The sequence below is a fragment of the Pipra filicauda genome, unplaced genomic scaffold (assembly GCF_003945595.2).
Source record: "Pipra filicauda isolate LSUMZ 115617 unplaced genomic scaffold, ASM394559v2 scaffold71_size5581439_pilon, whole genome shotgun sequence".
NCBI lineage: Eukaryota > Metazoa > Chordata > Aves > Passeriformes > Pipridae > Pipra > Pipra filicauda.
Window position 1 is genome coordinate 3,645,464 of NW_024104887.1, and position 25,431 is coordinate 3,670,894.

The window sequence follows — 25,431 nt, forward strand, 5'->3', positions numbered from 1 at the left end:
GTAAAACCTCGCTGTTCCCTAGCTGATGCATGTGCACGCTGTCCCTAGACAGAAAGGTGCAACTGCTAACTTCCCAACTCCCACAAGAAGGCAGCTTGATCTGAAACAAGAAATACGACTTGTAAAAATAATAAGATTAAACAATCAGCGTCGCTTTTGCTGTCTTCTCAGTTCATCACTCCTCCTCTCTGAAGCAAACATTCACGTTCCATAGAAGAGGCTCCCAAGCTCATGACCCCTTTCTTTAGACCATTCTCCAAGCTGATATTTGCCTTTTTCTAAGATAGCCAGAAACCCTGCCAAACTATTTATTCCCTTCCTTTAGACCCCAGATTTCGGATGTTTTCTTTAAACTCCATTCAGCATCTGCCACAAACGATGAAGCACAACCGGGGCGCTGCGAGGGAACCGCGGGGTGGGGGGGAAGGCCAGGGAGGGGCGAAAAGCCGGGGCGTACAGCCCCATTACGTCCCCGTGAGCACCCTGACCATGTATTAATTAAACAAATTCAATCCTTTTCCGCGATTCCCGGTGGGCGCGCACAGCCCTCAAACACACACACACATAACCACCCCCCCCCCCCGCCCGCCGTACTTTGGCACGGCCCTTCTCGTCCCCGTCCCTCCCCATCCCCCTCGGCCGCGCGGCGAATGGTAGGCGCCGCGCGCGCCGATTGGCCGGCGGGCCCCGCAGTCCGCGCGAGCTGCGGGTGCCTCAGTGTGCGCGCGGCCGGCGCGGCGGGCGGGTCGGTCCTTGCGCTCCCTCCGCTCCCGCCGCCCCCTCAGCGCCGCCGCCATGGCTTCGGGTAGGTGCCGACAGCCCCCCCCCCGCCGGGCCCTCAGCCTCGCACCGACGGCGCGGCGGGTCCGCTTGCGGGCGCGGTGGGAGGGCGGGAAAGCCAGCGGCCATGTGGCGCAGGTGGGAAAGGCCCGCGGCCATGTTATATGTGAGGGGGTGATGGGGGGGGACGGACGCGGTCGCTTTCGCCTCACGCCCCCCTTCCCCCCAGGCTCGGTGAGGGGGAGGGGAGCCACGCCCCCCCGCCGGTGGCCCCGTGGGCACGCCCCCTTCGGCAGAGGCCACGCCCCCTCCCCGGGGAGCCCCCGCTGCGTGAGCCGCGCAGGCCACGCCCCCTTCACCGTGGGGGGCGTGGCCAGGCGCGCGTCCCCCGTGTCGCAACTGGGGGGGGGGGCGAGGGGGCAGGGTCCCCTTGGGGTCCGCAGCTCGGGGGCTGCGTGGGATGCAGCCCCCCTTTTCGGTCTAGGCCCCCTCCTCTACTAGTGTGAGCCCCCCGTTTTGGCCTGTGCCACAACCCCCCCGGTGTGAGGTGTGGACCCCGTTGTGGTTCGTGCCCCTCAGTTTAAGCCCCCCACTTGGGGCTTTGTAGCCCCTCAGGTGTGAGGTGCCGACCCCGTTTTGGTTCGTGCCCCCCAGTGTAGGCTCCCCTGTTTGGGTGTGAAATGTTAAATGCCCCCCTTTGGGCTCGTCATCATTCCCTGGTGTGGACCCCCCTGCCTGGGGTTGTGTTCCCGCCGTGCTCCGCACGGTGTGAGATGCAGACCCCATTTTGGTTCATGCCCCCCACTGCAGGCCGTTTTGGCTCGTGTACCCCCCTGGTGTGCGATGTAAGGCCTCCCCCTCGTGGGTCATGGTCCTTCCCCCGTGTGAACCCCAGCTTGCAGTTCCCACCCCACTCTGTCCCCCTTTGGGTCGTGTACCCTGCCATATATAAATGCCCCCTTTTTGGGTCATGGCTGTTCCATTGTGTGGGCCCCCGATTTGGGTTGCGTTCCCCCCTCATCCCGTGTGAGATGTGAACCCCATTTTGGGTCCTGCCACTCTCCACAGCCTGGTTTATGTGCTCCCCTTTGGATCAGCACCCCCATGGAATAGAGGCACCACCCCCACTGGGTCATGCCCCCCTTTCATGGGACATGCTCTCCCCTTCCCACCACAGGGACCAGCCTTTGTGTCCCTGTGTCTGCTCTTCACACCCGGGGGGTGCCAGCAGAGCCAAGTCGGGGCTTCACATCCCCCTTCTCTGGGCTTAAAAACGCTCTGGCTGTGATTGTTTTCCAGCAGAGGATTTAGTTGAGCACAGAGGCAGGATCTGCTCTCCCAGGTGACCTGACACAGCCCAGCTTCTCCTGGGGCCTCTGCGAGCATGTTCTGGTGCTCTTTCCTCATCCCCTTTGAGGTTGGATGTTTGGGTCTCCCCAGCAGCGCTGCCCCTGGCAAGCCTTGGGTAGCAGTGTATCCCAGAGTGGGAGGAGGAATTCCAAGGCCGTGTATGCTTTGTAGAGCGAGCCATGTTTTGTTAGGGTCGAGCCGTTTTTGTGTCGTCTCAGGTTGCATGTGTGAGTGATAGACAACACAAACAGAGCAAAGTGTGTTAAAGGAATCCTTTACGGCAAGGAGCAGTTGTTTACCGTGGAAAGTAAATGTGTCCAAAGCTACTAAAACGAGTCCAAATAATGATTTTTCTACTAAATGAGTAAAGCTTGGCAGTAAACTAAACCCACTTTCTCTCCGTACCTCAGCTACTGACCAGTCAAGTCACCTGTCTCCTCTATTTTTAGCTCTGATGTTCAAACATGAGGTTCTTTTTCTGGTGAGAATATTGAAAAGCAATTCTGCTTCTTCATATAAATTACATCATATAAGAACCTTAGTTTTCAAATGTACACAGCATGTTCTTCTAAGAGGAATACACCCCCTGAGCCTTGCAAGGTGATTAGTCTCCTATGCCCCGCTACATCCACAGGAAATTTGTCCACAAGCTTTTTAAACATTCAGTAAAAACGCGTATCCAGGAATTTCCAGAATAAGCTTATTTCAAAAAATATTTACAGACTCTTGTCCCCCTTGAGCCCACGAAAATAAATTGATCAGAAATCTGTGAGAGGTCCAACAGAGGATGTAGAAAAATGTATAAATAAAGGAAATTCCTCTGATTCTGTGTTTTCATATTTTGCAGGCTCCTTATCTGGTTGCTTTCAGACTTTTCCCAAAGTGTTTTGGTTTGGCAGAAGTTTGTTAGGGAGAAGCTCAGGAGATTAAATGTAGTCCCTCAGTTTATAGCTAGTTACATCCTCACTCAATAATTCTTTCTGATACAACCATTAATATTCTTTGTTTTAATTAGCAGCATTAATGGCATATAAATTTTAGAATTAAACCATAAGCCTGCTTCAAAATGTGGTTACCTATTTAACAGTAATCTTTGTGCTCGTTTAAATTGAAACTGTAAAAATTTTACCTGACTGTCATTAAAACAATAAATTTGAATTGCACATCTACATTGGGGTTTTAATTACCTTTCAGTATGAAAAAGCAATGAAATATTTGTGTGGCAGTGCAAAAGGAGGAGAATGTTTCACATTTGAGTAAAACTGCTTTATAGGACATGCGAAATGAAACATTATTTCATCTCAGCTTTTGGTAAATGTTTCTGTTACAAAATACGAAATTTGATACTTTGTGTTGCTCTGAGGAGATACTTTACCACTAAAAATGCTGCTTCGTGTCTGAATAGCTCAGTTTGTACCCTCACCTCACATCCTCACCTCCAGTGATGCCCTCATCAGACCTGTTTAAGTGTACGTGTAAGCACTGGCAGGCTTGGATTTATTACCTGCTGAGGGAGGGATAATGAGCAGATTCAGCAATTTGATGAGTGCTTTGATTGGAAAATGATTATAGTCATTTATGACATTTACCCTGCATTGTAATTAATTCTCAGTGTCAGCTTTTTAGGCAGTTCTGGGTGTAGAGCTTGGAGAGAGAACGTGGAGGAAAGACTGAAATTAGGGATGAAAACAGAGAAGTTCCTGATAGTTTTTATTAGACCACAGCCCCACAGTGTTTATGTAAATTCATTAAGTGATTTGAAAGGAACAGAAGAATTGCGGGACTGTTATCCAGAGTGACAGTACTGGGAAGGCTGGTAGAGACAGGGAGAAGGTGTTTGTGTTTTGACAAGAAGATGGGAATTTCAAGCAAATTGGGGCTCCTGCACAGAAAGCGAGACCGACAGAGCCCGTGCAGTGCAGAGGTCCCACAGCAGGGGCCGTGAGGTACCTCTGGAGAGCTGGAGCCTGCTCCTGACAGTGGGAATTCTGATGGAGCCATGTGTGTGTGTTCTGTGTGGCTGCCTCTGTCACGTGCTGCTGGGCTCTCAGCAGCGTTTTTCCTTTTGCAGTGTGAGCAAAGGGAATTGTCACGGCTCCCCCATCCCTGATTTCTCCCCATCCTGCCCGTGCCTGTGCCCTTTTGCTGGGCAGAGCTTTCTTAGGGCATCTTAAAAAGGTGTTCAGCAGACTAACCTACTTAGCTTTGCTTGATTAATTAAGCTGCTGCATTCTGCCCGTTGATGATGGCACCATATTCCGTAGCCATTAGAGGGGTTGTGCAGTCCCAGATATTTGAAGAGACGCCTTAAAAATGGAATTCAGGTCTTTCAAAAAGGACAGTTCTAAGTGGCTGTAGCTGTGTCTTGTCCCCCACACCCTGTGCTCCTATCATCCCAGTCTTAACATTTTCTCTTAATAAAGAGGAAGCTGTCTAACTCTGCAGGGAAAGTAGTTGCATTGAGCCTTTGTACCTCTCCCCAGACTTTTTTCCTCCTGTACTAAATAAAGGACTAAAACGTTAAATGGAAATTCTCAATATGACTTGTTTCTTTTTCTAGATTCTGGAAGTTACAGTCAGTCTGGGGGCCAACAGAGGTATGTGTGGGGTTGGGTTTTTTTACTGCTAGCAAATACACCAGCAAAATAAAAGACCATTTAATATTCCCAATATGATGATTGAATCTTCAGGCATGATAGAGCGTTGATATGCTTTTGGAGTTATGGGTGCAGAAAGCTTGCAGCTGAACCTTTATCAAGATGTCTTATAAAACAAGAAAAAGCAGTCTGTATTCCTGAAGAGAGGACAATAATCAGATGTAAATTGGAATGCCATCTCGTAATAGATCTTCTGAAATATGAATATAGGGAAATATTTTTCATGTGACTGCCTTAAGCTGTTCACTAAGATTTTAGTCAAAGGTTATTATGTTTATTATAAGGCCCAAAGCTGCAATTTGGGGGCGTATTTTAATCAGGGAAACAAGTGTTTTTATGGAAGTGTGAAAATCACAGCTAATGCTGAGTGTGCTAATGAAAATCACAAGGTTCTGTGCATGTAGCACTGCCTGAGTTTGGATTTGTGTCTGAGCACGATGAGTTTCAGCACATGGTTCTTCTGTCAGTTCCTGAAGGCTTGAAGTGGCAGAATAATGAGTAAGTATAATATAAAACTAGAGTGGGTTTTGATGGTGGTTTGTTATTCTTGGATAGTTGAACAAATACCAAACAGACCGTAATTAAAATAAAATTGACTCTGTAAGAATGTACTGAAAAAACGTAAAAGCCCTTTGTTTTATATAAAGTTTTCTGGGATTCTGAAAAATCTGTCAAACTACAGTAAACCCAGCTTTCATGTAGTTTAAATTTATGCTTGAAATGCAGCAGAAATTAAAATAAGCTCTTCTGGCTTCTGACAGTCAAGGACTAATTGTGGAAACAATTAGTTCACTGATGTGGTTCTAAAGTGCCTGCAACTGCAGTACTCGGATTAAACACCTATTTTGGAATGAAGAGAAACTTAAAATGACACCAAAAATACCTTTACTTTCCAATCTGTCTGAAGGGCACTGTAAGCATTTCCTAAATGCATTTTTCTCTTACAGCTACTCGTCCTATGGCAATCAGAGCAGTCAGAATTATGGACAAGGACAGGTATGTTGAAAAAAACATCATGTCTTTCAAAGCAGATGTTCCTTGGGTGAAAATAATTGTTCCTGGGCCAGGAAGAATTCCATTCCCAGCTGTGCTTGATGTTTGCAGTTGTGTCTGGCCAAGGAAAACTGTAATTACCTGCTGTGGAAGTTCCACTTATTTGAGTACATTCTTGAAATTACAGGGATATTCTGGTTATGGGCAGAGTGGAGACAATTCCTCCTATGGACAGAACTATGGAAGCTATCATGGGAACTATGGACAAAATCAATCAGGTTTGGCTAGCTTGTTACATTCATTGGCAGGAATTAAAAGGTGAATATTGACTAAAAATTTTCTTCCTCGATTTCCAGGTTATGGACAAGATTCCCAGGGATACGATGATGAATCCAGTTACGAAAATCAGAATCAGAGCTCATACAACCAGCAGTCTTATGGCAGCCAGGGCCAGCAGAAAGGGTCATCTAGAGGGTAAGGAAGCAGAGTTTACCAGTGTGTATTTAAAATAACATCTAGCAGTTGTACATTCTTAACTAGAGCTATAGCAAATTTCCTGATGTCATGTCTAAAAAAGGCAAACATTTGAAAATCCACATTCTTAAGACATTTTTAATGCCTGAAAGATGAGGAGGTACAGGAAGAATATTTCTTTATATAAGGATGGATGCAGTTGTTTTGAAGTCCAGCTGTATGAGGACATACACTTTGGAAAGTCTTTGGATAGTGGTTGCAATGAAGAGTAGACTTTGAGGAGTATTTTGATTAGGAAAAAGACATAACAAATACCTTTCCAATCACATTCTTCTGCTTAAACTTCCAGTGCTCTTTTATTAACTTCAAATAAGCTGTTAGCAAGGAAACTCGTAGCTGTTCTCAGATTGCAGGCTACTTATCTGGCTCAGAATACCTTTTCTTGATGGAGGAAGAATAAAGGATTCAAAAATGTAATGTAAGAATTAACTTTCGTTTTGCCAGCTGAGTAGAATTCTGAAAACATTGTAGTTTTACATCCTCATCAATAACTTCAGTGTGCTCCTGCAAACTCTGCACTCTGATCCAGAACTGTGCTGTTGCAGATGTGTTTGACTTGTTAAGTGCTGGTTGTATTTGATTCAGTTTCAGGAGGATTAAGGGTACAACTTTGAGAGTATGTTGGAAAACACAACCTAACTTCCCATAATGACTGAGAAGGCCACTTAGTGCTAGAATACCTTCATTGTCTAATTTACAAGCTTTGTGTGTACACCCTGAGGTTACTGCTCGTCTTGGAGCTTTATGAGGATCATGTGACCTCATTAAAATACGCTGTCATCTTCTCAACCTCATTCTTGTGTCCAAGGTTCAAGTATTTTTGTAGTTTTTTTACAAGGTGATAAAACAATCTGGACTTGAGCAAACCTGTACTTGGTTTCTGGTTTTGTAGTTATTATTACAAAACATCTTAATACAAAAAAAGCAAAGTCTTAATCTGCCAGCAGTAGGTGCTGTCACTCAGGATGTCTTTTTTCCCCTAACAAAGGCAGGAATATGGTTAAGTTTTGCTTTGCTTTATTTTCTGAGCATTTATTAGAGCTCTGCAGAGGTAATAATGTGGTTTTTAACTCTGTAGATGTGCACTGGAAAAAAAATGCAGCATGTAGATTCTCCAACAAGCTGTTCGTGATCGAGAAAATGAAGAAAAGACAATGGAGGGAAACTTTTTGATGTGTGGTTGTAACAAATAAGGAGAAACTGAGAAATTAAATGGTAGCAGCTTACAAGAGGGTGGACACAAAATTGTAGCTGTCACATGTGAAGGGGGAAAGCAGCAAATGGTGGATGCTGTCAGTGATGCTTCCTTCATTGGGGATGGTGCAAAGGCTGAAGCAGAGCTGACCTTTTTGAAGTGAAGACATTAATAAAAATCTTCACAAGCTGTTTACCACTGGGATTAGCAAGGTTAAAGATGAGATCTAGGTTAGGGCTGGGAGAGAGCAGATTAGATGGTATTTACACAGGTGGGATATTTTGAGATTGGTTGGACCCAATGGACTGGATCTTAAAATGCTTTGAAAAGCTGGTGGAAACTTTCTATAGGCTCTGAAATTGTTTTTGCTTTTTTTTCTGAGATATTTTTGACTAGCAAGTAATATTACCCAAAGACTGGAGCGGGACATATCTAGTGCCTCATCTTTTGAAAAAGGATGGAAGCAGGGAGGAGGAAGAGAAGAAAGGATGGCAGAGCTCAGAGATTTATTTTCAGTTACTGAAAAAATCAGACAGTTAAGGCACAACTAAGTACCTGAGGGAAAACAAAGGAATGAGTAACAGCCAGTGTTCCCTGGATGCAATTTATTTCTCATAAATCCATATTATGTCTTCCTGGGAAAGGGTAACCTAGATGGAACTGTTCTCCCATAAATCTGGATTTTCAGAATATTTCTGTTTCTGCACTGGAAGCTGAAGTAGCCTAGGGAAGCGTGGTGTAGGTGAGATTCCCTTGTGGTTCCTCTGAAGTTATTAGTCAGAGAAGATTTACGACTCCCTTGTGGAATGTAGAGCTGTACTGTGTTGGAAATATCCTGGATGTGCTACTGGTCCGTGTTCCTGATGAAGATTGGTGGGGTGTAGATGGCACTAAACTGAGAAGAACTTGCAAGTGTGTTAGAGACCATCACAGGAGTTAGAAAAGCTCTTGACAAATGGTAAAATGCCCAGAAGAAGAGAGGTTGCAATTCACTGAAAGCAAAATTGGGGATTTGGGGGTTTTTAGGCAGCAAGTCTCAGCTGTACAGTACAACATGAGCTGAGCACTGAGGCTCTGCCCTGCAGTTCCACAGAGAAGGATTTGGTGTTTAGCAGGTCACGGGCTCTCCATCAGCCATTTATGGTACTGGGAGAGGGGAGAAAGCAAGTGTTGTACTGGGATATGTGAAAGGAGGGATGCTCTTAAGTTACCTTTACAGTGGAAACTGAGGAAGCCAGATACATCCCAACAGAGATGAAACAGAGCATTTTCACATCCATATGCCAGTGATGAGGTGACTGTGACCGGGAAACTGTAGCAATGTCATGAATTTTCAACCGTTGCGTTGCTCTCTTGTTCTGTGAACATTTAGCTATTAATTCAAATTCTGTTTGTTTTAAGTGGAAGAGGCTCTTATGAACAAAAGTCAAACTATGGTCAGCACCAAAGCTCTTATGACCAGCAGTCAAGCTATGGACAGAACCAAGACTCTTACGACCAGCAGTCAAGCTCATATGACCAGCAGTCGGGCTACGGCCACCAGGGCTCGTATGACCAGCAGTCGGGCTATGGCCACCAGAGCTCATATGACCAAAAGTCAGGCTATAACCAGCACCAAAGCTCATATGGCCACTCTCAGCAATCCTACCAGTCTCAGAAGGGAAGCTATAGCCACAACAGCCAAGGTAAAATTCACAGGTTGAATTCAGTATTGGCTAATAAAACTGAGCAGAGACACTGTGAAATAGTTGGATTTCCTTCCACAGGCAGTTATTTGATGAATAGTTAAAGCTCTTCTATTTATACTCTCGGGGGATGTTTTATTTGTTAAGACTTTCGAAGCATTATGCAGGGGTGAAACACTTTTGGGGCCCCCAAATGGTTGCATTTGCTTATGTTAGAGGCAGCCTTGCAGAATCCCTGTGTTCTGCAAATTCTAGATGGAATTTTCTTCCCAAGCTATTTTGAACCTTCTTCCTGCATGAGGGTGACATGTCTTGATCAGTCATGAAGAGCTTTTGCACTTCACATTCCAGCTTTATGCTGTGTAGGTGAATTCTGAGATAGAAGAACTTTTAAGATGAAGCCTTTTTTTTTTGCAGTAACTTCACACCAGCAGCACAACCCACGCTATTTATCCTTGTTCTGTCTTCACTGATGTCTTTTGCAAACTGGGAAGGCTGTATGGAAGTCAGATGAAAAGTATATTTTAGACAGTATGTGTTTAATGTTTGGAAAATGAAGTGTAATTACAGAATGCTTACATTCTAATACACCTTGTGACCCTGGAAATCAAGGGAGATAAGGGAGCAAAGTTCGTTTTGTTTTTTTTTTTTTTTCCAGTTACTTTGTGGCACAGATGATGTAAGAGAGATTTAGGAGTTGATACTTTTTTCAGATTTAATGGAGAGGGGTGGGAACTGAAGGGTGTGAGTTTTCATGCACCGCAGTTTGCACTCAATTTACTCGTGCTTTGTTTTACTCATTGTTCCAGATGATCGACGTGAAAAGAGTAGGTATGGAGAAGATAATAGAGGATATGGCGGGTCACAGGGAGGAGGTAGAGGGGGATATGACATGGATGGAAGAGGTCATATGTCTGGATATAGGTAAGTGATCTCCTTCCAGTGCCTGCAGTTTCCTTACCCTTGTTTCTTACGCTTTAGCTGCTTTTAATTTCTGTTTACTATATGTCTGTTCCTAAAGTGATTCAGATTTTTATTTCCAAAAATGGAAGGTTTCTAAAATTAAAACCTTTCTGCACTGCACAGAAATGCATTTTGCATAGGAAGAGCTCTTAGGTTCAGATAGATTGAGACCAAGCATTTGATTGTTCTGACACATTTTGTTTGCATGAGTTGCAACACAAAAACTGCCCCAGCCCATCCCTTGTTTTCCATGGCAAGAAAACCAACAGCCAGGGATCGAGAAAGTTTGATAAATTCATAGCTAAGGTAGCTCACATTTTAGCAGGGAAGTATTTTGACTTTGCAATAATAGGAATAATTTAGTAGTAACGTTACTCGTTCTTTGCTGGTTTTGCAGTTCTGAACTTCTATTTTATACTTCTATGGATTATTAAAACACATTTTTTATTATTGATTTATCTGTCAGTCTAAACACGTTTATTTTGGGTAGATTTGAGATACTAACAATGCTGTCACCCCTTTATCAATTGCCTTAGGCCCTGTCAAGAAAATTTATGCCCATACTTAATTTTGTGCTTGCAGATGATTTCATGGAAAGGTCTGAGACTGGGACCTTTGCTTTAAAGCCTATTGAATTAGGCCATAGGACATATAATTTATTAATAAACTCTCCCAGCTGGCTCCCCTTTAAGTGCCTCTGAAATGTTTGAGGGTGCAGAGTGTTCACTGGTGCAGGGCAAGAATGTTGAAGCTTCAAGTGAGCTTTGAGGTGTTGCTTGTCAGCCCTTCAAAGGGCTGCACGGCTCTGGGTTATTGCTAAACTCCAGATAAAATCCACTATAACTATACAGTGCTGTATGTTGGAACTGATCTAATTTAAATAAAATAATCCAGTACTTGGGTACTTTTAAAAACGATATATTTTTAAACCATATTTGAAATTTGCCTGCTGCTCCCCAATTGTACTTCATGGTTTGGTTTTAGTGATGTAGGTGGGCCCTGCCTCTCCTAAATAGGTGTGATAGCACAATGACAAGAGCATATCAATAGTTATTTTATGTTTGCTGGGGTTTTATATAATATGAACTTAATGCCTAATTTTTCTATCATAATTTATATAATAAACATAAAAACTATATGTGATAAACATAAATAAACATAAATGTATATAATACAAAAATCTGTAATATGTAGTACCTTATATAATATAAACTTATATATTATATAACTTATTATATAAAATAATTTCTAAGTTGATTTTCAGTTAAAACTGAACTTCTTTTTCTTAAATTAGATTTTCTGTGTGGATGAGGGTTTTCCATATTCCTGTGAGAAAAGCTGGATTTTTAAAAAATCCATCTATAGCTGAGCCCTTTCCAACAAGAGGAATGAATGTGAGCTTCAAAAAACACACTGGTAGATTTTGTCACTTGGAAACACACTCGGGTCTTTGCAAGATTAAGAGAAATGAAATAATGTCTGTGAAAATAAAGCCTCTTCCCATGTTTTTCCAAAATGTAAGAAAACTTTTGGTCACACATCCATGTAGATCATAGTCCTTCAGTGGACTTGGAAGCCAAAAGAAGGAAAAGAGGGGAGGTGAATGGAGAGGTGGGGGAAAATATAGCAAAATGGGAAGGCATTTATTAGGAATTCTGTCTGCTTCTGCTAAGTGATGGTGTCTTTAATAGCATCTGCAGTGGAAATTTGCTGGAAGTAGAGTGTCATAGGTGTTTATTCAGTCTTTTTGCATAATTATGACAGAGGATTCTGCTGCTGACATACATATTTTACCAGACATGCTTATTAGAAAAGTCTAAAGGGTCAAATTAAATAACAAGCTGTATAGTCAAGGGGAAAATAACTTGTAATAAGGTATGAAATGATGTTTAGTCCTCTGAAATTGTGGGGTTCAGGGTTGTTTTTTTTTTGAGAGGGGTGTTTCTCTTAGATATTTTTTTTTTTTATTTTCTGGGAAAAAATATGTGTAAGAATATCAAGTCAATCTCCAGTAACCATCATTTTCAGTTGTTTACTTTGATCACACTTTAATGCTTAACATTAAATTGTGAAAATTCCGTAGCCATCAGGAAATAATCTAAAAATCTTGTCTACACAGATACTTTCACTGCTGTAATCACAGAATCCCAGGACGGTTTGAGTTGGAAGGGACTTTAAAAATCATCTCCTTCCACTCCCCTGCCACGGGCAGGGAACCTTCCACTAGACCAGGTTGCTCCAGGCCCTGTCCAACCTGACCTTGAACACCTCCAGGGATGGAATAATTTTTTTAATGGTCTTGAGTTGCATCTTTTGGGATTTTAGTAGAATTTTCCCACCCCTTTTGCTTTGAAGCTCGAAAAATTGATGGTCTCACTAATTTGTGTTGTGGCTAAGAAGTAAAATATTTTCTCCTTTTCAAACCCATAGTAGAAGAGTGTCATCTTCTGGTTAGGAGGCAGGTTTTGAGAATGAAATTCACCCAAGCCTCCTTGTAGGATTAATCACCTTTTTGTTAGTCCTCATCTGAAAAATAAGGAATGAATTGTTTATTGTGGTTGTGGGACTGAATTGTTCTGGTTAAGCCTGTAAGTGGGAAATACAGGAGCAATACAAAGCAGGTGAAAGAAGCTTTGCCTTTGACTCTCTGCTCGTGCAAACTGTGTTGGTGAACTGCACAGATGCAGTTTGGAAAGGATTTATCACTGTGTTAGGATTTGTCATAGAAATCCTAACTTTGCTCAGCATAGATTATTTTTTAACTCTTGTACTGATTTATGTTGGTGTGCTATAAAAAAAAAGCTACCTATGCAGCTTGATTGTTGTATCAGCTATTAGGAATGGGAACTAGTGGGATATAAAGAAACTGCAGCTCCTTGCAAATGTTTTTTACTGTGTGATTTGTGCTCACAATTAATATTTTGACTTGTAGTAGGTATGCTTGAGCTTACAGAGACTTTGGAAATACATGAACAGAGGCAAATATAGGCAGAAAAAAAAAAAAGCCATCTGTCAGCGACTACTGGTGCACTAAACATTCCTTTCTTGTCTGTAAAATACACTGTTATGTGTAACTCCAACACACTTGGTGAGACACGTTGGAGGCTGAAATTTGGTCCCTGAATTCTTAGTGCTACTTCTGCCAATATCTGATGACTTTTTAAAACTGCATTTCTTGTATCTGTTGTGCTGAGCTCCCCATGTACCTGTGCCTTTAATTTAAAGAGCTGTTCCCAGCTGGAGTAAGCAATATCCAGATGAACTCCATTTACAGTCAAGTAGGTGATGATGAATCTGAGTATAGGAGGAAAGAACATTGGACATTTCTTTCACAGCAGCAGGTTTTTGTCTCTGTGAGTGGTGCCTCATCATATTCTGGCTGCCTGCAGTTCAGTCTCTCATTTATTATCTTAGTTGGTGGCACTGCTGAGTTTCAGCTGCCTGTTCATGTTTCTGATACAGAATGTTAAAACTCCAGAGTCCATCTGGTCACCCATCTCTTTGTCTGTCTGCAGGCCTGGTGAAGCAATGGGCTGTGAAACACTGCAGTTATATTTTCCACATGTTTTAGGACAATAATATGGGAACTAATTCAGCTGCTGAGATTGAATTTGGGGTCTCAGGAAGGGGTAGATCTGAGATTGTGGCATCAGCTGCTTGCAACCAGTGTCAGTGTTTGAATTCACTTGCTGCAGGATATCTACCTGATTCCAGGGGATCTTGGGTAGCTTTGCCCAGCAATCTCTGGAAGGTAACACAGTGCAGCTTTATAAATCACACATAAAATGTGACTTAAAAATATAGGAAAACATTAATCCATCATCAAAGGTACCTGTTGGTGAAGTGATGCAGATTTTTGTGGGGTTGGCCATGTGGGACTAAGCTGAAACATACTTGGGCAAAAACATATTTCTGTAGACATTAATTAAAACTAATTAAAAATTATGGATTGCACTTGTTAGTGCAGGGTGCAGAATTAATGGAGCACAGAGGTAGGAATTGGGCACTGGACTAAGACTTCCTTTACATTTTATATATCCAGCTCTCACTTCACAGAATCATGGTGCACATTTTTACCCCAGCATCTTACAAAATCCTCACTTCCTATAAGGTCCTGCATTTGTTGACACAAAATTATTTTCTATACGTTTTTAGATTGTTGGGTTTTTCAAATTTATGTCTCTGCTGCTGTATAATTTCACATCAGAAAACATGTTCTGGATATTGCTGTCCTGATGAATTGGGACTGTACTCTGGGGTTGGAAAACTTTGATAACGTTTCCATGGTTGATATTATTCGCTCTTGTTATTTCTGAGTTAAAATCCCAGAAGAACAGGCATTCCTATTAAAAATTGTTGTGTCATAATGAAGTTCTTTTTTTTAGCTGAAGTGAATTGGAGATGGCAGAAAGGTATTTACAGTAAATTTTATGATCACCATTGTGTTTTTATCACTGAAAACAGCCAGCCTTGAATCAAGACCAGCATTGATGTTGCATATAAAATTCATTCATGTTACCTCTTTAATGAGCAGAGTGAATTACTTATGAGTAAATGACACTGCAATTTAGCATTCAGATTTTTTCTGTAAAACAGCATTAAAATCTGCAGCAAAAATTTATTTTAAGAAGAGTCTCAGTAAAAATGTAACCTGTCGTGACAAACACCTGGGTACTGTCACAGAACGTCAGTCACCCTCCAAAGAATGTCTCTTAATCCAGGTTTAATAATAACCTGTTGGAACCTTATTTCTTTGTTCCTCACTTTGGGCAGATTTTATCTCATAGATGTTAAGTATCAGCACCTTCCATTCATGACTCTGCCAAAGAAGTTACTCTCTAATTTTATTTCATTGTCCTTTGCTGGATGTTTGTGTGTCTGGACTGTGCTGTGTGGGCAGAGAGAATTAAAACCTGGAGTGACTTCTAGTCATAAAGTGCATTGGTGAAGAGGCACAACAACTCCAGAGGCTGGAATATCCCTCTGCAACAGGATTTGAGCTCACACTGCCTTTATCTTGTGTGAAAGCTCTCAGGATTAGGTCACCCTGCCTAATTTTGAGGTGGCAGCTCTGCCCCCCCTCGTGAGGGATGACAAGCAGGCAGTTGTAAAGTATGATATAGTCTTTCTGACATCTAGTTATTGACCTTCTAAAAAATCCAGTGGTTGTATTTTTCCTGAAGGCTTTGAGTATTGATTGTATTGTGTTCATAACATGGATGCAATTAAAAATGCTGCGGTGAAAAATCCTGCAAGTACGAACCTTTCCATTGAAAAGAGCGAGGGTTTATTTTCATGCACATAATTGGAGGCATAACAACCTGTTTAAATCCCCTTCTAACCTTTGAAAATTGATGTGTGTAATCTCTTAACTTGGTCTACATTTTGTGCCACAGGTTTCAGAATGAATGAAATAAAACTTCACGGCCTCTGCTTTTGAAGCTCACATACACACACCTTCTCTGTAATGTCAAGTGCTGTAGTACAGTAGGTCCCCACAGCCCCTTGCTCAGAGAATGGCTGATTCTGCTAATTTATCCCCTGTATATAAATGCATAAAAATGGAGGTTAATTAAGTTTAGCTCTTTTATACTTCTAGAAAAGTACTAAAGTACTAATTATCCCAAAGTAGCAATTACATCTACAATTAAAGCCCATTAACCTTCACGAAAATAACGTTTTTGTTTAAACCCCAGTTTTTAATAGCAGTTATTTTGGCTTGTGGGATGGGAGAAAGTATTGAACCAACAACATGTGGATGGGTTGGTTTAAAATACTCCTTAGGGCTTCTCTTCTCCAGTGCAGCACCCTGAGAGATTATTCACTTTCATGTAATTTAATCTTTGAACGTGAGCGGGTAGTGAGGAGAACATAGAGATGGTGCTTTAGCTGCCAGACAGTAACTCTCAACTTGTCATCAGTTAACTGTAGATTGAGCCTTGGGCTCAGCATGTAGAGACTTAAGGAAGAAATCATTTCTTCAATTTTTCCTCTGCAGTGGTGGTGACCGTGGTGGCTTCAAAAATTACGGTGGTAAGTGCCGAGTATCCAAAAATGTTTCAGTGGAAATTCTTTATAAATCTAAAAGCCACCAATATCTTGTTACTATCTAGTAGAAGCATTATAGAGTTTTGGTGAGGCTGGTGTGTTCACGAGTTTTAGTAGCCAAACTTGTAGCAATAAACTGGATTCCTACTTTTGTCAAATTGCATGAAAGAATTTGTGGAGACAGTGACGTTCACCGGATTTTTTTTTTTCTTTTCTTTTTTTTTTAATTTTTGTTACAAATGCTTCTTAGAATGGTACTAGAGGTAGAAAAAAAAAAAAGTGGGAAACTGCTTGGTGATCTGACAACCAGCATTTGCAAGCAAACACCAGCACAGCATCAGTGTGGCAACTGCCACATGCTGCAAGTTAAAGAACACGTTAACGTCCTACAGACACCTTCTGTTGAACGTTTAAATCTAAATATTCTCTAAGTCTCTGGTTAATGTCTTAGATCTTAGATGCATTGCATACATTCTTTATATATTTTCTTGTTTCTAAAAAAGTCACTTGAAAGTGCTTTGCTAAAAATAGTCTTTTTTCTTTCTTTTTTTTTTTTTTTTCAAATCCATTTCATAGGTCAAAGGGATTATGGACCGAGATCAGATGCTGGTAAGAAAACAAGCAGTGAGTGGGAGTGGATTGTAGCTCTTAGGTCACTGCTTTTAAAATGTATGTCCAGAAAGATGGATGTGGCTGCAATTCCCGTGGCTCAAAAGAAATGAAGCTAAAGCATGTCTTCCTTGAAAGAAATGTATTTTATTAAAGCGCATGGGAATTTTTGGATGTTCACGCAGCAAGTAAGAATTTGCTGATGAACTTTGGATCTGCCTGGGCCAAGCAGCTGCTTTCACTGCCATCACACTTCTGCTAAGCTTGTGTTATTTAAAACACACGCTGCTCTGATGGGTTGGGATGTCCAGCTGCGTGGAGAAGTTGAGTGTGTGGCAGGCAGCTGGTCAGCTCCCGAATGTATTCTCTGATGTACTGCAGCATCTGAAGGTGCTGCGTGGGCCTCTTTGAAGTTGGTGGTGCTAACTTCAAAATTATGCTCCCTGCTCGTCCTTTATTTCACACAAGATGTCTTTGGGATTTAAGGGTCTGCTACTGGGCAGCACAGAGCTGAGCTTTAAATGTTGCTGCTGTTGCTCCCACAGGAACACATGGTAAATGTAGCTTATTTTTCCGTAGATTCAGAGTCTGACAACTCTGATAACAACACCATCTTCGTGCAAGGACTCGGGGAGGATGTTTCAACAGATCAAGTGGCAGACTATTTCAAACAAATTGGTATTATAAAGGTATGTGAAATGAGAAGTCATTGGTCAGAAGGAAGAGAACTTGTGGAGCTGGTGTGTTGGAAATGTACTGGTATCATTCAAGGCAGAGTTCGCTCTGACTCCCCAGCAGTTGTAGATAATATTTTATCTGAGTTCCCAGCTGACAGCTCATTTGTAGGCTGGCAGCACTAGCACCTTTTTCCTAGTGACATTTAGATTGCTTTGTGTCTCTTCTTTAGTCTTTATAACCCTGACACTCTATCCATTGTAGCACCCTCATACACCCTCACGTGTGTGCCTCTGTGTTCTGAGGCTGCTGCTTCTGTTTCTGCAATTCTAAATTGGGATTTTGGGCACTTGACCTCATTTTTTTTTAACACTGAGCCCATCCATCATTACTTCATGGAGAACACTCAGTTATATCCCTCAGTTTCTGCAGGCCAGCTCCAAGAGAATCTTCTTTCTAAAGATACTTAGTGTTAGCTCTGAACTGACTTTACCAGTGTTTCTCCTGGTGTATGCCAAGTGTACAACCTTTCTTTTCAGACCAACAAAAAGACTGGCAAGCCTATGATAAATCTTTACACAGACAAGGATACTGGCAAACCAAAGGGAGAAGCAACAGTATCTTTTGATGACCCTCCTTCTGCTAAAGCAGCCATTGACTGGTTTGATGGTGGGTGAGAGTACCTGTTCTTTTTGCTATTTATGAATCTAACAGGCAGTGGAAGAAGCAAATCAATAACCTCATTGGGGACCCCGTGCTGCTACTTATGTGGCTTTTCATTTTGTCTTTTTGGTGGGTTTTGTGTGTTTTTCTTAAAGAAATACCTGTATTTCATGGGATCTTTTGTGTGCTGAATTTCTCTCTCATTTGGTGAAACAGCAGCTGGTGGTTTAGACCAAAAATGTGTAATGAAACTGGGGAGGTTTGCTGCTGTACCTCAGTCATCCCTGCAGAAAGTGTGAGAGGTGGTGTTCATGTCACTTCTTGTACAGACCAGCAGAGCTGTAATCTGTGTTAGCAGCTGGAGGGATTCCCTGTGGTGTTAGTATTGATATTTTTAGAGTTTGGGAATGTTTATGGCAATTTGTGCTGAGTGCTTTGTATATACTCAGTGAAGAACAAGGGTTTTTAAAATTACAGGCTTATCCCAGAAATACATTGATGTGAAACACTTCAGACTTGATGCAGGAAATAACAGTGACACTCTGGTAGTAGTTAACTTGAGGGGGTGAGGGAAAAGTGCCTGCTCCTGTCACCTTGTGTGTGCACAGAATTTTAGTGATAGTGGGTAGAAACAAAAGGACATACTCTACATCTGGTATGAAATGATACTGCATAAAAAATCTGGCATGGCACGCTGTTTGATGGTTATATTTTGCTATATAAAATGCAAATTCACTTTTGTTTAGGAGGGTAAAGCAAATATGACTCTATAAGGCACATGTGCAGTCCTGTTTGCTCTGTGATAAATGTTGTGTCTATGAAGAATTGAAACTGAAAAACGTGAACTTTTAAAATACACTCACTTGGGAGTTAAGTTTTGTGCTGGTTGTTGAATGATACAAAAGCCTTGTTGCCTGCCTTGGAATTACAAACAGAGTTTGAACATCCAAACTAGTTATTCTTGAACATGGCCAGAAATCTTTTAAACATCCTTATGTCTGTTTAAATTGCAACCTTCAGATCTCATTTAAACTAAAATATCTGTGGGTTTATGGAGAGCCTAACAAGTACCTCATGTTTACCATCTCACCTTTGGACCAGTGCTTTCAAAACCAAGAGATTTACTGCAGCCTCCCTCTGTCTCAAGAGCTTTGTATTCAGTCTCTGTGTGCAAATCACTTCTGCTCTCCTGGGCTTGCTGCTTTGTTGTTGGGAGCTGTACTGATCCTTTCTCTCCTTCCACAGGAAAAGAATTCAATGGCAATGTTATCAAAGTTTCTTTTGCAACTAGAAGGCCCGAATTCATGAGAGGAGGTGGAGGTGGAGGACGCCGAGGTGGGACTAAAATCTGTAGAATCCTTGTTTTTGCATTGTTAAATGCTTTTTAACTGTGATTGACTTATGAAAGAGAAGTTGACTTTGAAGCAGTGATTCATCAAATATATGAGCCTTTGGGATTCTGCCAGGAAAGGGAGTAATAAGGACTGAACCAAGTTAAGTAACCTGAAATCGGTAATCTCTTTTGCACAGCACAGAATTTATGCTTTCCTTTAGAACTGGAAAGTCTCCAGATCTTGTCTCAGCATTGCTTTTAAAGAGAGAGTGTAACAGTGATGCTGAGGCTGTACCAGTGCCACGTACATAGGTGTGAATTCCCAGTGAGCATTTGCTTGTTACAGCAAAGCCTTGAGATACTCTGATGTTTCCAGCTGGTATTAAGCAGGGTACATTATTCAACTGCTACTGACTCAGAGCAGCTGTTGGATGTCTGACTCCTTTAATTAAAGAGAGTCCTTGATTCTCTGCATGTACAGTTTTGTCAATAGTCCACTGGATATTCATTCCCATTTTCCAAGAATCATGCTTTGGGTGGTGGCTGTCAACAAATTTTAGTTTTTAAATCAGGCAGGTAGGCCTGATTAAAAATGATTCTTCAAGAACTTTAATTGGTATAAAAGTTCTTCATCTTTGTAATGCAGAAAACAAGACTGTTGTCCCTGTGCTCATGTCAGAGGCATCCTGGCATTAATCCAGACAGCTTTTTGTTAAATTTTTGTTCTGTGACTAAGTCTGGCCATATGTGATTAACATTATATGTTGTTAAATCTTTCTGAAACTTTATTAATGCACACAGTGGGTTTATATTTACCCATTGGCAATTCAAGCAGATCAAGTTTCCCTTTACTGCTGAAAAAGAATTTATGATAAATAGTGGGGATATATTTACATTAAACACTCCTTCCACCTGAAAAGTCTGTCACTTGGGTTATGTGCAGGTCATAGACACTTCCCCTCCTTTATTCTGATTATAATTTTGTCTGCAGGTTCACGAGGTGGATATGGAAGAGGTGGGGGCTTCCAGGGTAGAAGTGGGGAACCCAAAAATGGTGATTGGGTTTGTCCTAACCCGTAAGTGTCATTTTAATCGGGCAGGGGTGCTTCATGTATGCTCCTGGAGTTTCTTCACAGCTCAGTCTGGGGAATCCTTGTCTGTTCCAGGTCCTGTGGCAACATGAACTTCGCTCGCAGGAATTCCTGCAACCAGTGTGGTGAGCCCAGACCAGAAGATTCACGTCCTCCAGGAGGTGTGTAAAAACAGCCACATCTCTCAAGTGTTCAAAGCGTTCGTGTCACCTGCGTCTTTCTGCAAAACCTGACTGATGTGTCTGTCTGCCTTTTGCCCCAGATTTCCGTGGCAGAGGTGGCTATGGAGGAGAAAGAGGCTACCGAGGGCGCGGGGGCCGAGGCGGCGATCGGGGAGGTGGCTACGGGGGCAAAATGGGAGGAAGGTAAGAGGTGCTGGGCTGTGGAGCAAACAGGCTGTGGAACTCAGAGAGGGACTGTGGGAAAAGGGTTGTTTATGTGTGCAGGCACAACTCTGCTATGAAAATATTAACTACAGATGATAGGAGCTTCCGGAGAAAATAACCCAGTTTGTCAGTTGAGTGTGTTTTGTGAGCGTGTTTGGACGAGGCTCTCTAAACACAGAGCAACGCACAGACGTCAGCGTAGAGATGTTTGACCGAAGGGACTGTTTGTTACTTGCTTAACTTGTCATTGGCTTATAACTTTCTCTTTCCCTTCCAGAAATGATTTCAGAAATGATCAACGCAACAGACCATACTGAAGACCACTGTGAATGTTTTGTTTGTCTTCTTGATGCGTTTGATAGTGAAATTGCCTGCAGCTTCACCCATGGCCTCTTTGGATAGTGGAATTGAGTGAAACTAGATTTTTATTTTGGTGGGAGGGACTGGGGTGGTTTGGGAGGATTTTTTTTTAAGCAAGACATTGAAATTTAATCTTAATTTCAACATTCTCCTCTTTTTTTCCCCCCATACCTTTTCAACAGGCCCTAAGAAGGAAAAGGATAAACTGTAAAATATTGCCAAAATATGAAGTGTTTTGTAATACAACAATAAATGCTGATTGTTTTATTTGTGAAATCCTACTGTTTCACAATTACTTCAGTTGCTTGTCTTTCCTTATGTATTCCCAGCATTCCTGTGATGTGGCCTAAGCAGTAAATAAGCCCTTATTGTTTGGAATGGCACTGCAGCTTTGGCCTGAGCTTTCTGCGTTCACAAAATCTGCAATTAAGTTGGTGCTGAGCCTCCTTGCTATCCATGCCCTCTATCCCAGACTTGCAGACTTGTCCCCTCCTCTCCTGTTCCCTCTAAGACAGAACTCTGTGCTGCCTGCAATCCTACCCCACACCTGCTTGGGTGCAAGGCAGAGCTCAGTGTGAGTGTGTTCTCCTGCTGCCAAGGGCCAGAACAGCTCAAAAAACAAGGTGGGATTGCTTAAAAAAAGAAAGAAAAAGGTGGTTTGCTATACCTTGCTGTACCTCTAGTTGCTGCTTTTGAAATGTGGGTGATGCAAACAAGTGCTGTGTGTAGCTGATTTATTTGAGATCAGGTACAGGTGAGGTTCAGTAGATGAATTGTGAGAATTTGGGATTCAACTGCGAAGCCAAAGGATGAAGAAACAATGGAAGTTCATTATCCCTCCTCTGCACAGGTGAGGTGCTGGGAATCTGGGAAGCTGGCACTGCCCCAGTCAGCTCATGCCCAGTGCTGCCTTTGCATCACAGGCCTTTGAGAAAGAACGTCTGGCTGTCCAGTATTCCAGGGGCAACACTATAAATACAAGTTCTTGGGGTCTGTAGTTACAACTGGGCTCACAGAGCTGCAAAATATCTCACAGAGAAATGAACAAAACTGGCTTTTGTTAAGGTTTGTAAGGCAGCTCCCCAGCTTGGTGTGCATTCATGGTCATGGTAACCAAGTTCAAATCAGCATTACCCGTGGCTGTAAATGTAGTGACTCTGCTGGGCCTTTTTCAGGTTTCTCCTGGGAAGCATCTGCTCTGTCAGGAAATGCCTCTGTCATGGATTGTGGGCAGCTTGTTCCTCTTAAAACAGTGGAATTTGAGGTATATGTGTATTAGTGGCAGTATAAAATTTAACGTATGGCATGTGAGGCTTCAGAAAGGCAAACTGTTGACAAATTCAGTATCTGTTGTTTTGCTGGGCTAGAAAAGTTGGAGGTTGATGGTTTTTAAGCTGGAGTTATTATTTGGAATGAAGAGGCTAGAGGGTGCTCTTGCCCACCGCTGCACTGGCACATCCAGGAGTGGAGGGAGCTGGATGGAGTGGAAGGAAAGCAGGGATCAGCAGCAGGGAACAGGAGTGTCCCTGCTGGGGCTGCACCCAGAGCCCTCGGAGCTGAGCAGAGAGTTGGGAATGGCTGAGCTGAGCAAAACCCGGCTGTGCTGGGGCCAGTGTGGGTTGTTTTAGTTGCTTTTGGTGTAGAGAGAGTTAAACTGGTTCAGGGAGGCCCGGGAAGTGATGTTCTGTAAAAGAGATAAACCCAGATGATGGTTTAACTGTGTCATTGCCCTCTGACTGCTTCTGCCAAGTCCTTTAGCGCTGCAGTTTTTCTCCACAACTGCCTAAAGTTCACCAGGATAAGCTTTAATTGAGGTTAAAAGGAAAGTAAAAAGCATATAAAAATTAGTATATTAAGGATTGAATTAATTTTAGCTCTTCACGGTGCCCTGTGAGAATTTGGCAGGACTTCATATAATAAAATTCCAAACTAAGGAGGGACAGGACAGTGGATTTATCAGGAGGTGGAAAACCAGGAGAGGCTCTCCCAGCAGAAAGAAGGAGTTTGGGTTGTTCTCAGCATAGCTAAGAACAGCTCTGCTCTGCTGCCTTCATCTCTATTTATGATCTGTCCTCCAATAATACATTTTCTAAGCAGCGAGGGTTTCGTTTTGGGAATCAGTCCTGTATGGAATGCTGGTGGTTTATTTATAAAAACACATCTAGCACTTGCCAAGCTCAACAAGGACTTCGTGGAGAAAAGAGGGATGCCAATGCAGAAGAGGCATGTGATCATTACAGAGCTGAAATGCCACAATAATAGCTAAACAATCTCAGAGGCAGCCAAATAGTTTCCATGCTGGCTCTTTGCAGCCAAACCCACCTCACCCTGAGAAGAAATGCAGCTTTTAAGTTGCTCGAATACCACAGTCCTAAAGAGAGATATGGGAGCAGTGACTGAAGCCAGTAACTCAAGTCTTTGGGGGTTTGAGGGCAGGATTCCATCTGTGCTGCTTTGCCTAATCTAGAACTGATAATTCCCATTTCCGGGGTAACGAAGAGCTCGTGTGGTGCTGTCCCAGTAGATGATGCTGCTAATGCTGCTGTAGCAATTGCTTGTAAAGCTGTTGTAATAAAACACAGCTGTCAGAACGCACCCCAAGCTGCTCAGAAGTCCACTTTTCATACCAAGGTTTGCTGGAACTCGGGTGCCACCCTGATCCTTGAAAGGGGTCCATGGTTTTGGCTGTCCTCTGAGCAAATAACTGGTGAGATTCAAACAAATCCAGCAAATTGATGTGTTTGTAGGAGGGCTCGTCAGCTGGATGCAGCCTCTTGACCTCACTGACTTCCAGGAACTCTGCACACAAAAGGTAAAGCCAAGGGAAGTCTGCACAGACTTTGCATTTTCTCTGTAACACCCTTCTGGTAAGTGTCTGTTCCTGGCTCTGTTGGGGACAGGATACTGGGAGAGACAGACTTTCTAACACACTGAGGACACGGGAAAGTCCTTTGACCTGTGAGAACTTACTGTGCACGAATTAAGTACCTGAGAAAACAGTGTCTGAGCAGAAAAGCTTCACCCTTGTGACAGCCAAAGCTTGGGGAACGTAAGCTGCTTGTGCCTCGGTAAAGAATTTGCCTCTTGCAGGCTGGGGTCGGGAGGGAAAGCTGTGAGTGTGCCCCTCTGATCTGATCCAAAGTGGTCCTGGATCTGGCCACCTTCCAGCAGCTGGATGAGTATTTTGGACATTGCCTGACATAGCACCCAGTGAGCCATCCTGGAGCAGCAAATGCCTGAAAATGGCTGTTCTGGAGTGGGTGAAACAGAACAAATCAACCCAGGTCTTAGTGCAAAGCATTAAAGGTTTTTAACTGTCGGTTCTTGTGCATCACATCCATCTTGGGTAGGAGCTGCCACAGAGGAGTAATGGTGTTGCTATTTGCTTATCAGTTGTGGTAAACATTCAAAGCTGCTCAGAGAAAAGCTCACGTCACTTAAGTGCTGTTTCATTATGTTGGTTTATAAACTCTTGGATCTCACCTCTGAGCGTGACTCACTGGGGCTTCAGCTCTTTGCAGTGCTCAGCTGCTCTTGCTGTGCCCATGTCGACAAAGCAGCCTCCCCCATCCCAGATTCCGTGCCTGTGGTAATGGCACTCAGTGCTTCGTGATGATTTCAGGTGAATATAATAGTGCTATTAAATTAGGAACCCTCTGGATCTCCAAGTTCAAGCTGTGTAGGTGTCTTAGGAAAGGGTTTGGAAATCAAGCTCAATAATTGCATTGAGACCTTTTGAGTTAAATTCAAGGGAGATGGCATTTTGTCTAGAAATCCAAGAAACTGAGGATGTTTAAGCAGACAGAGCTTGTATGGATCTATTTATCATGCTCTTTTGAGAATGTTTTTTAGTAGAACTATGTCAGCTTTTTCCCTGTCAGGTTTCAGTTTTGGGGTAGAAGTTACAAGGATTCAAACTCTTTTTTCTTGGCCTCATTTCTGAGCTCTTTCTCAACACTGAGAGAGCTGGAAATCTGTTCACCTTTCCACGAGATAGTTTTTCTGTTCCTGATACCGCTCCGATTACAGCAGCTGGAAAAACATCTTTATACTCCCAGCCAAAAATCTGCAGAGAAATATGATTTGGCATCTCCAAGGCTGGGCTGATC

General features: G+C 42.6%; 1 protein-coding gene across 2 annotated transcripts; it reads left to right on the forward strand.

Moving 5' to 3' along the window:
- Positions 1–721: 721 nt before the first annotated feature.
- Positions 722–21,598, forward strand: TAF15 (TATA-box binding protein associated factor 15). Of its 2 annotated transcripts, XM_027725899.2 has the most exons (16): positions 733–805; positions 4,691–4,727; positions 5,735–5,783; positions 5,968–6,058; positions 6,137–6,254; positions 8,911–9,194; positions 10,004–10,118; positions 16,156–16,190; positions 16,782–16,814; positions 17,394–17,503; positions 18,029–18,158; positions 19,398–19,487; positions 20,477–20,561; positions 20,652–20,737; positions 20,839–20,941; positions 21,240–21,598. In XM_027725899.2, exons 1-16 carry the CDS (start codon positions 796–798, stop codon positions 21,277–21,279), a joined length of 1,416 nt encoding a protein of 471 aa, XP_027581700.1. In that variant the 5' UTR covers positions 733–795; the 3' UTR covers positions 21,280–21,598. The 2 variants fall into 2 exon arrangements, with proteins under 2 accessions (XP_027581701.1, XP_027581700.1); XM_027725900.2 differs by lacking the exon at positions 16,156–16,190 and having other exon boundaries at positions 722–805; positions 5,968–6,254.
- Positions 21,599–25,431: the final 3,833 nt, after the last annotated feature.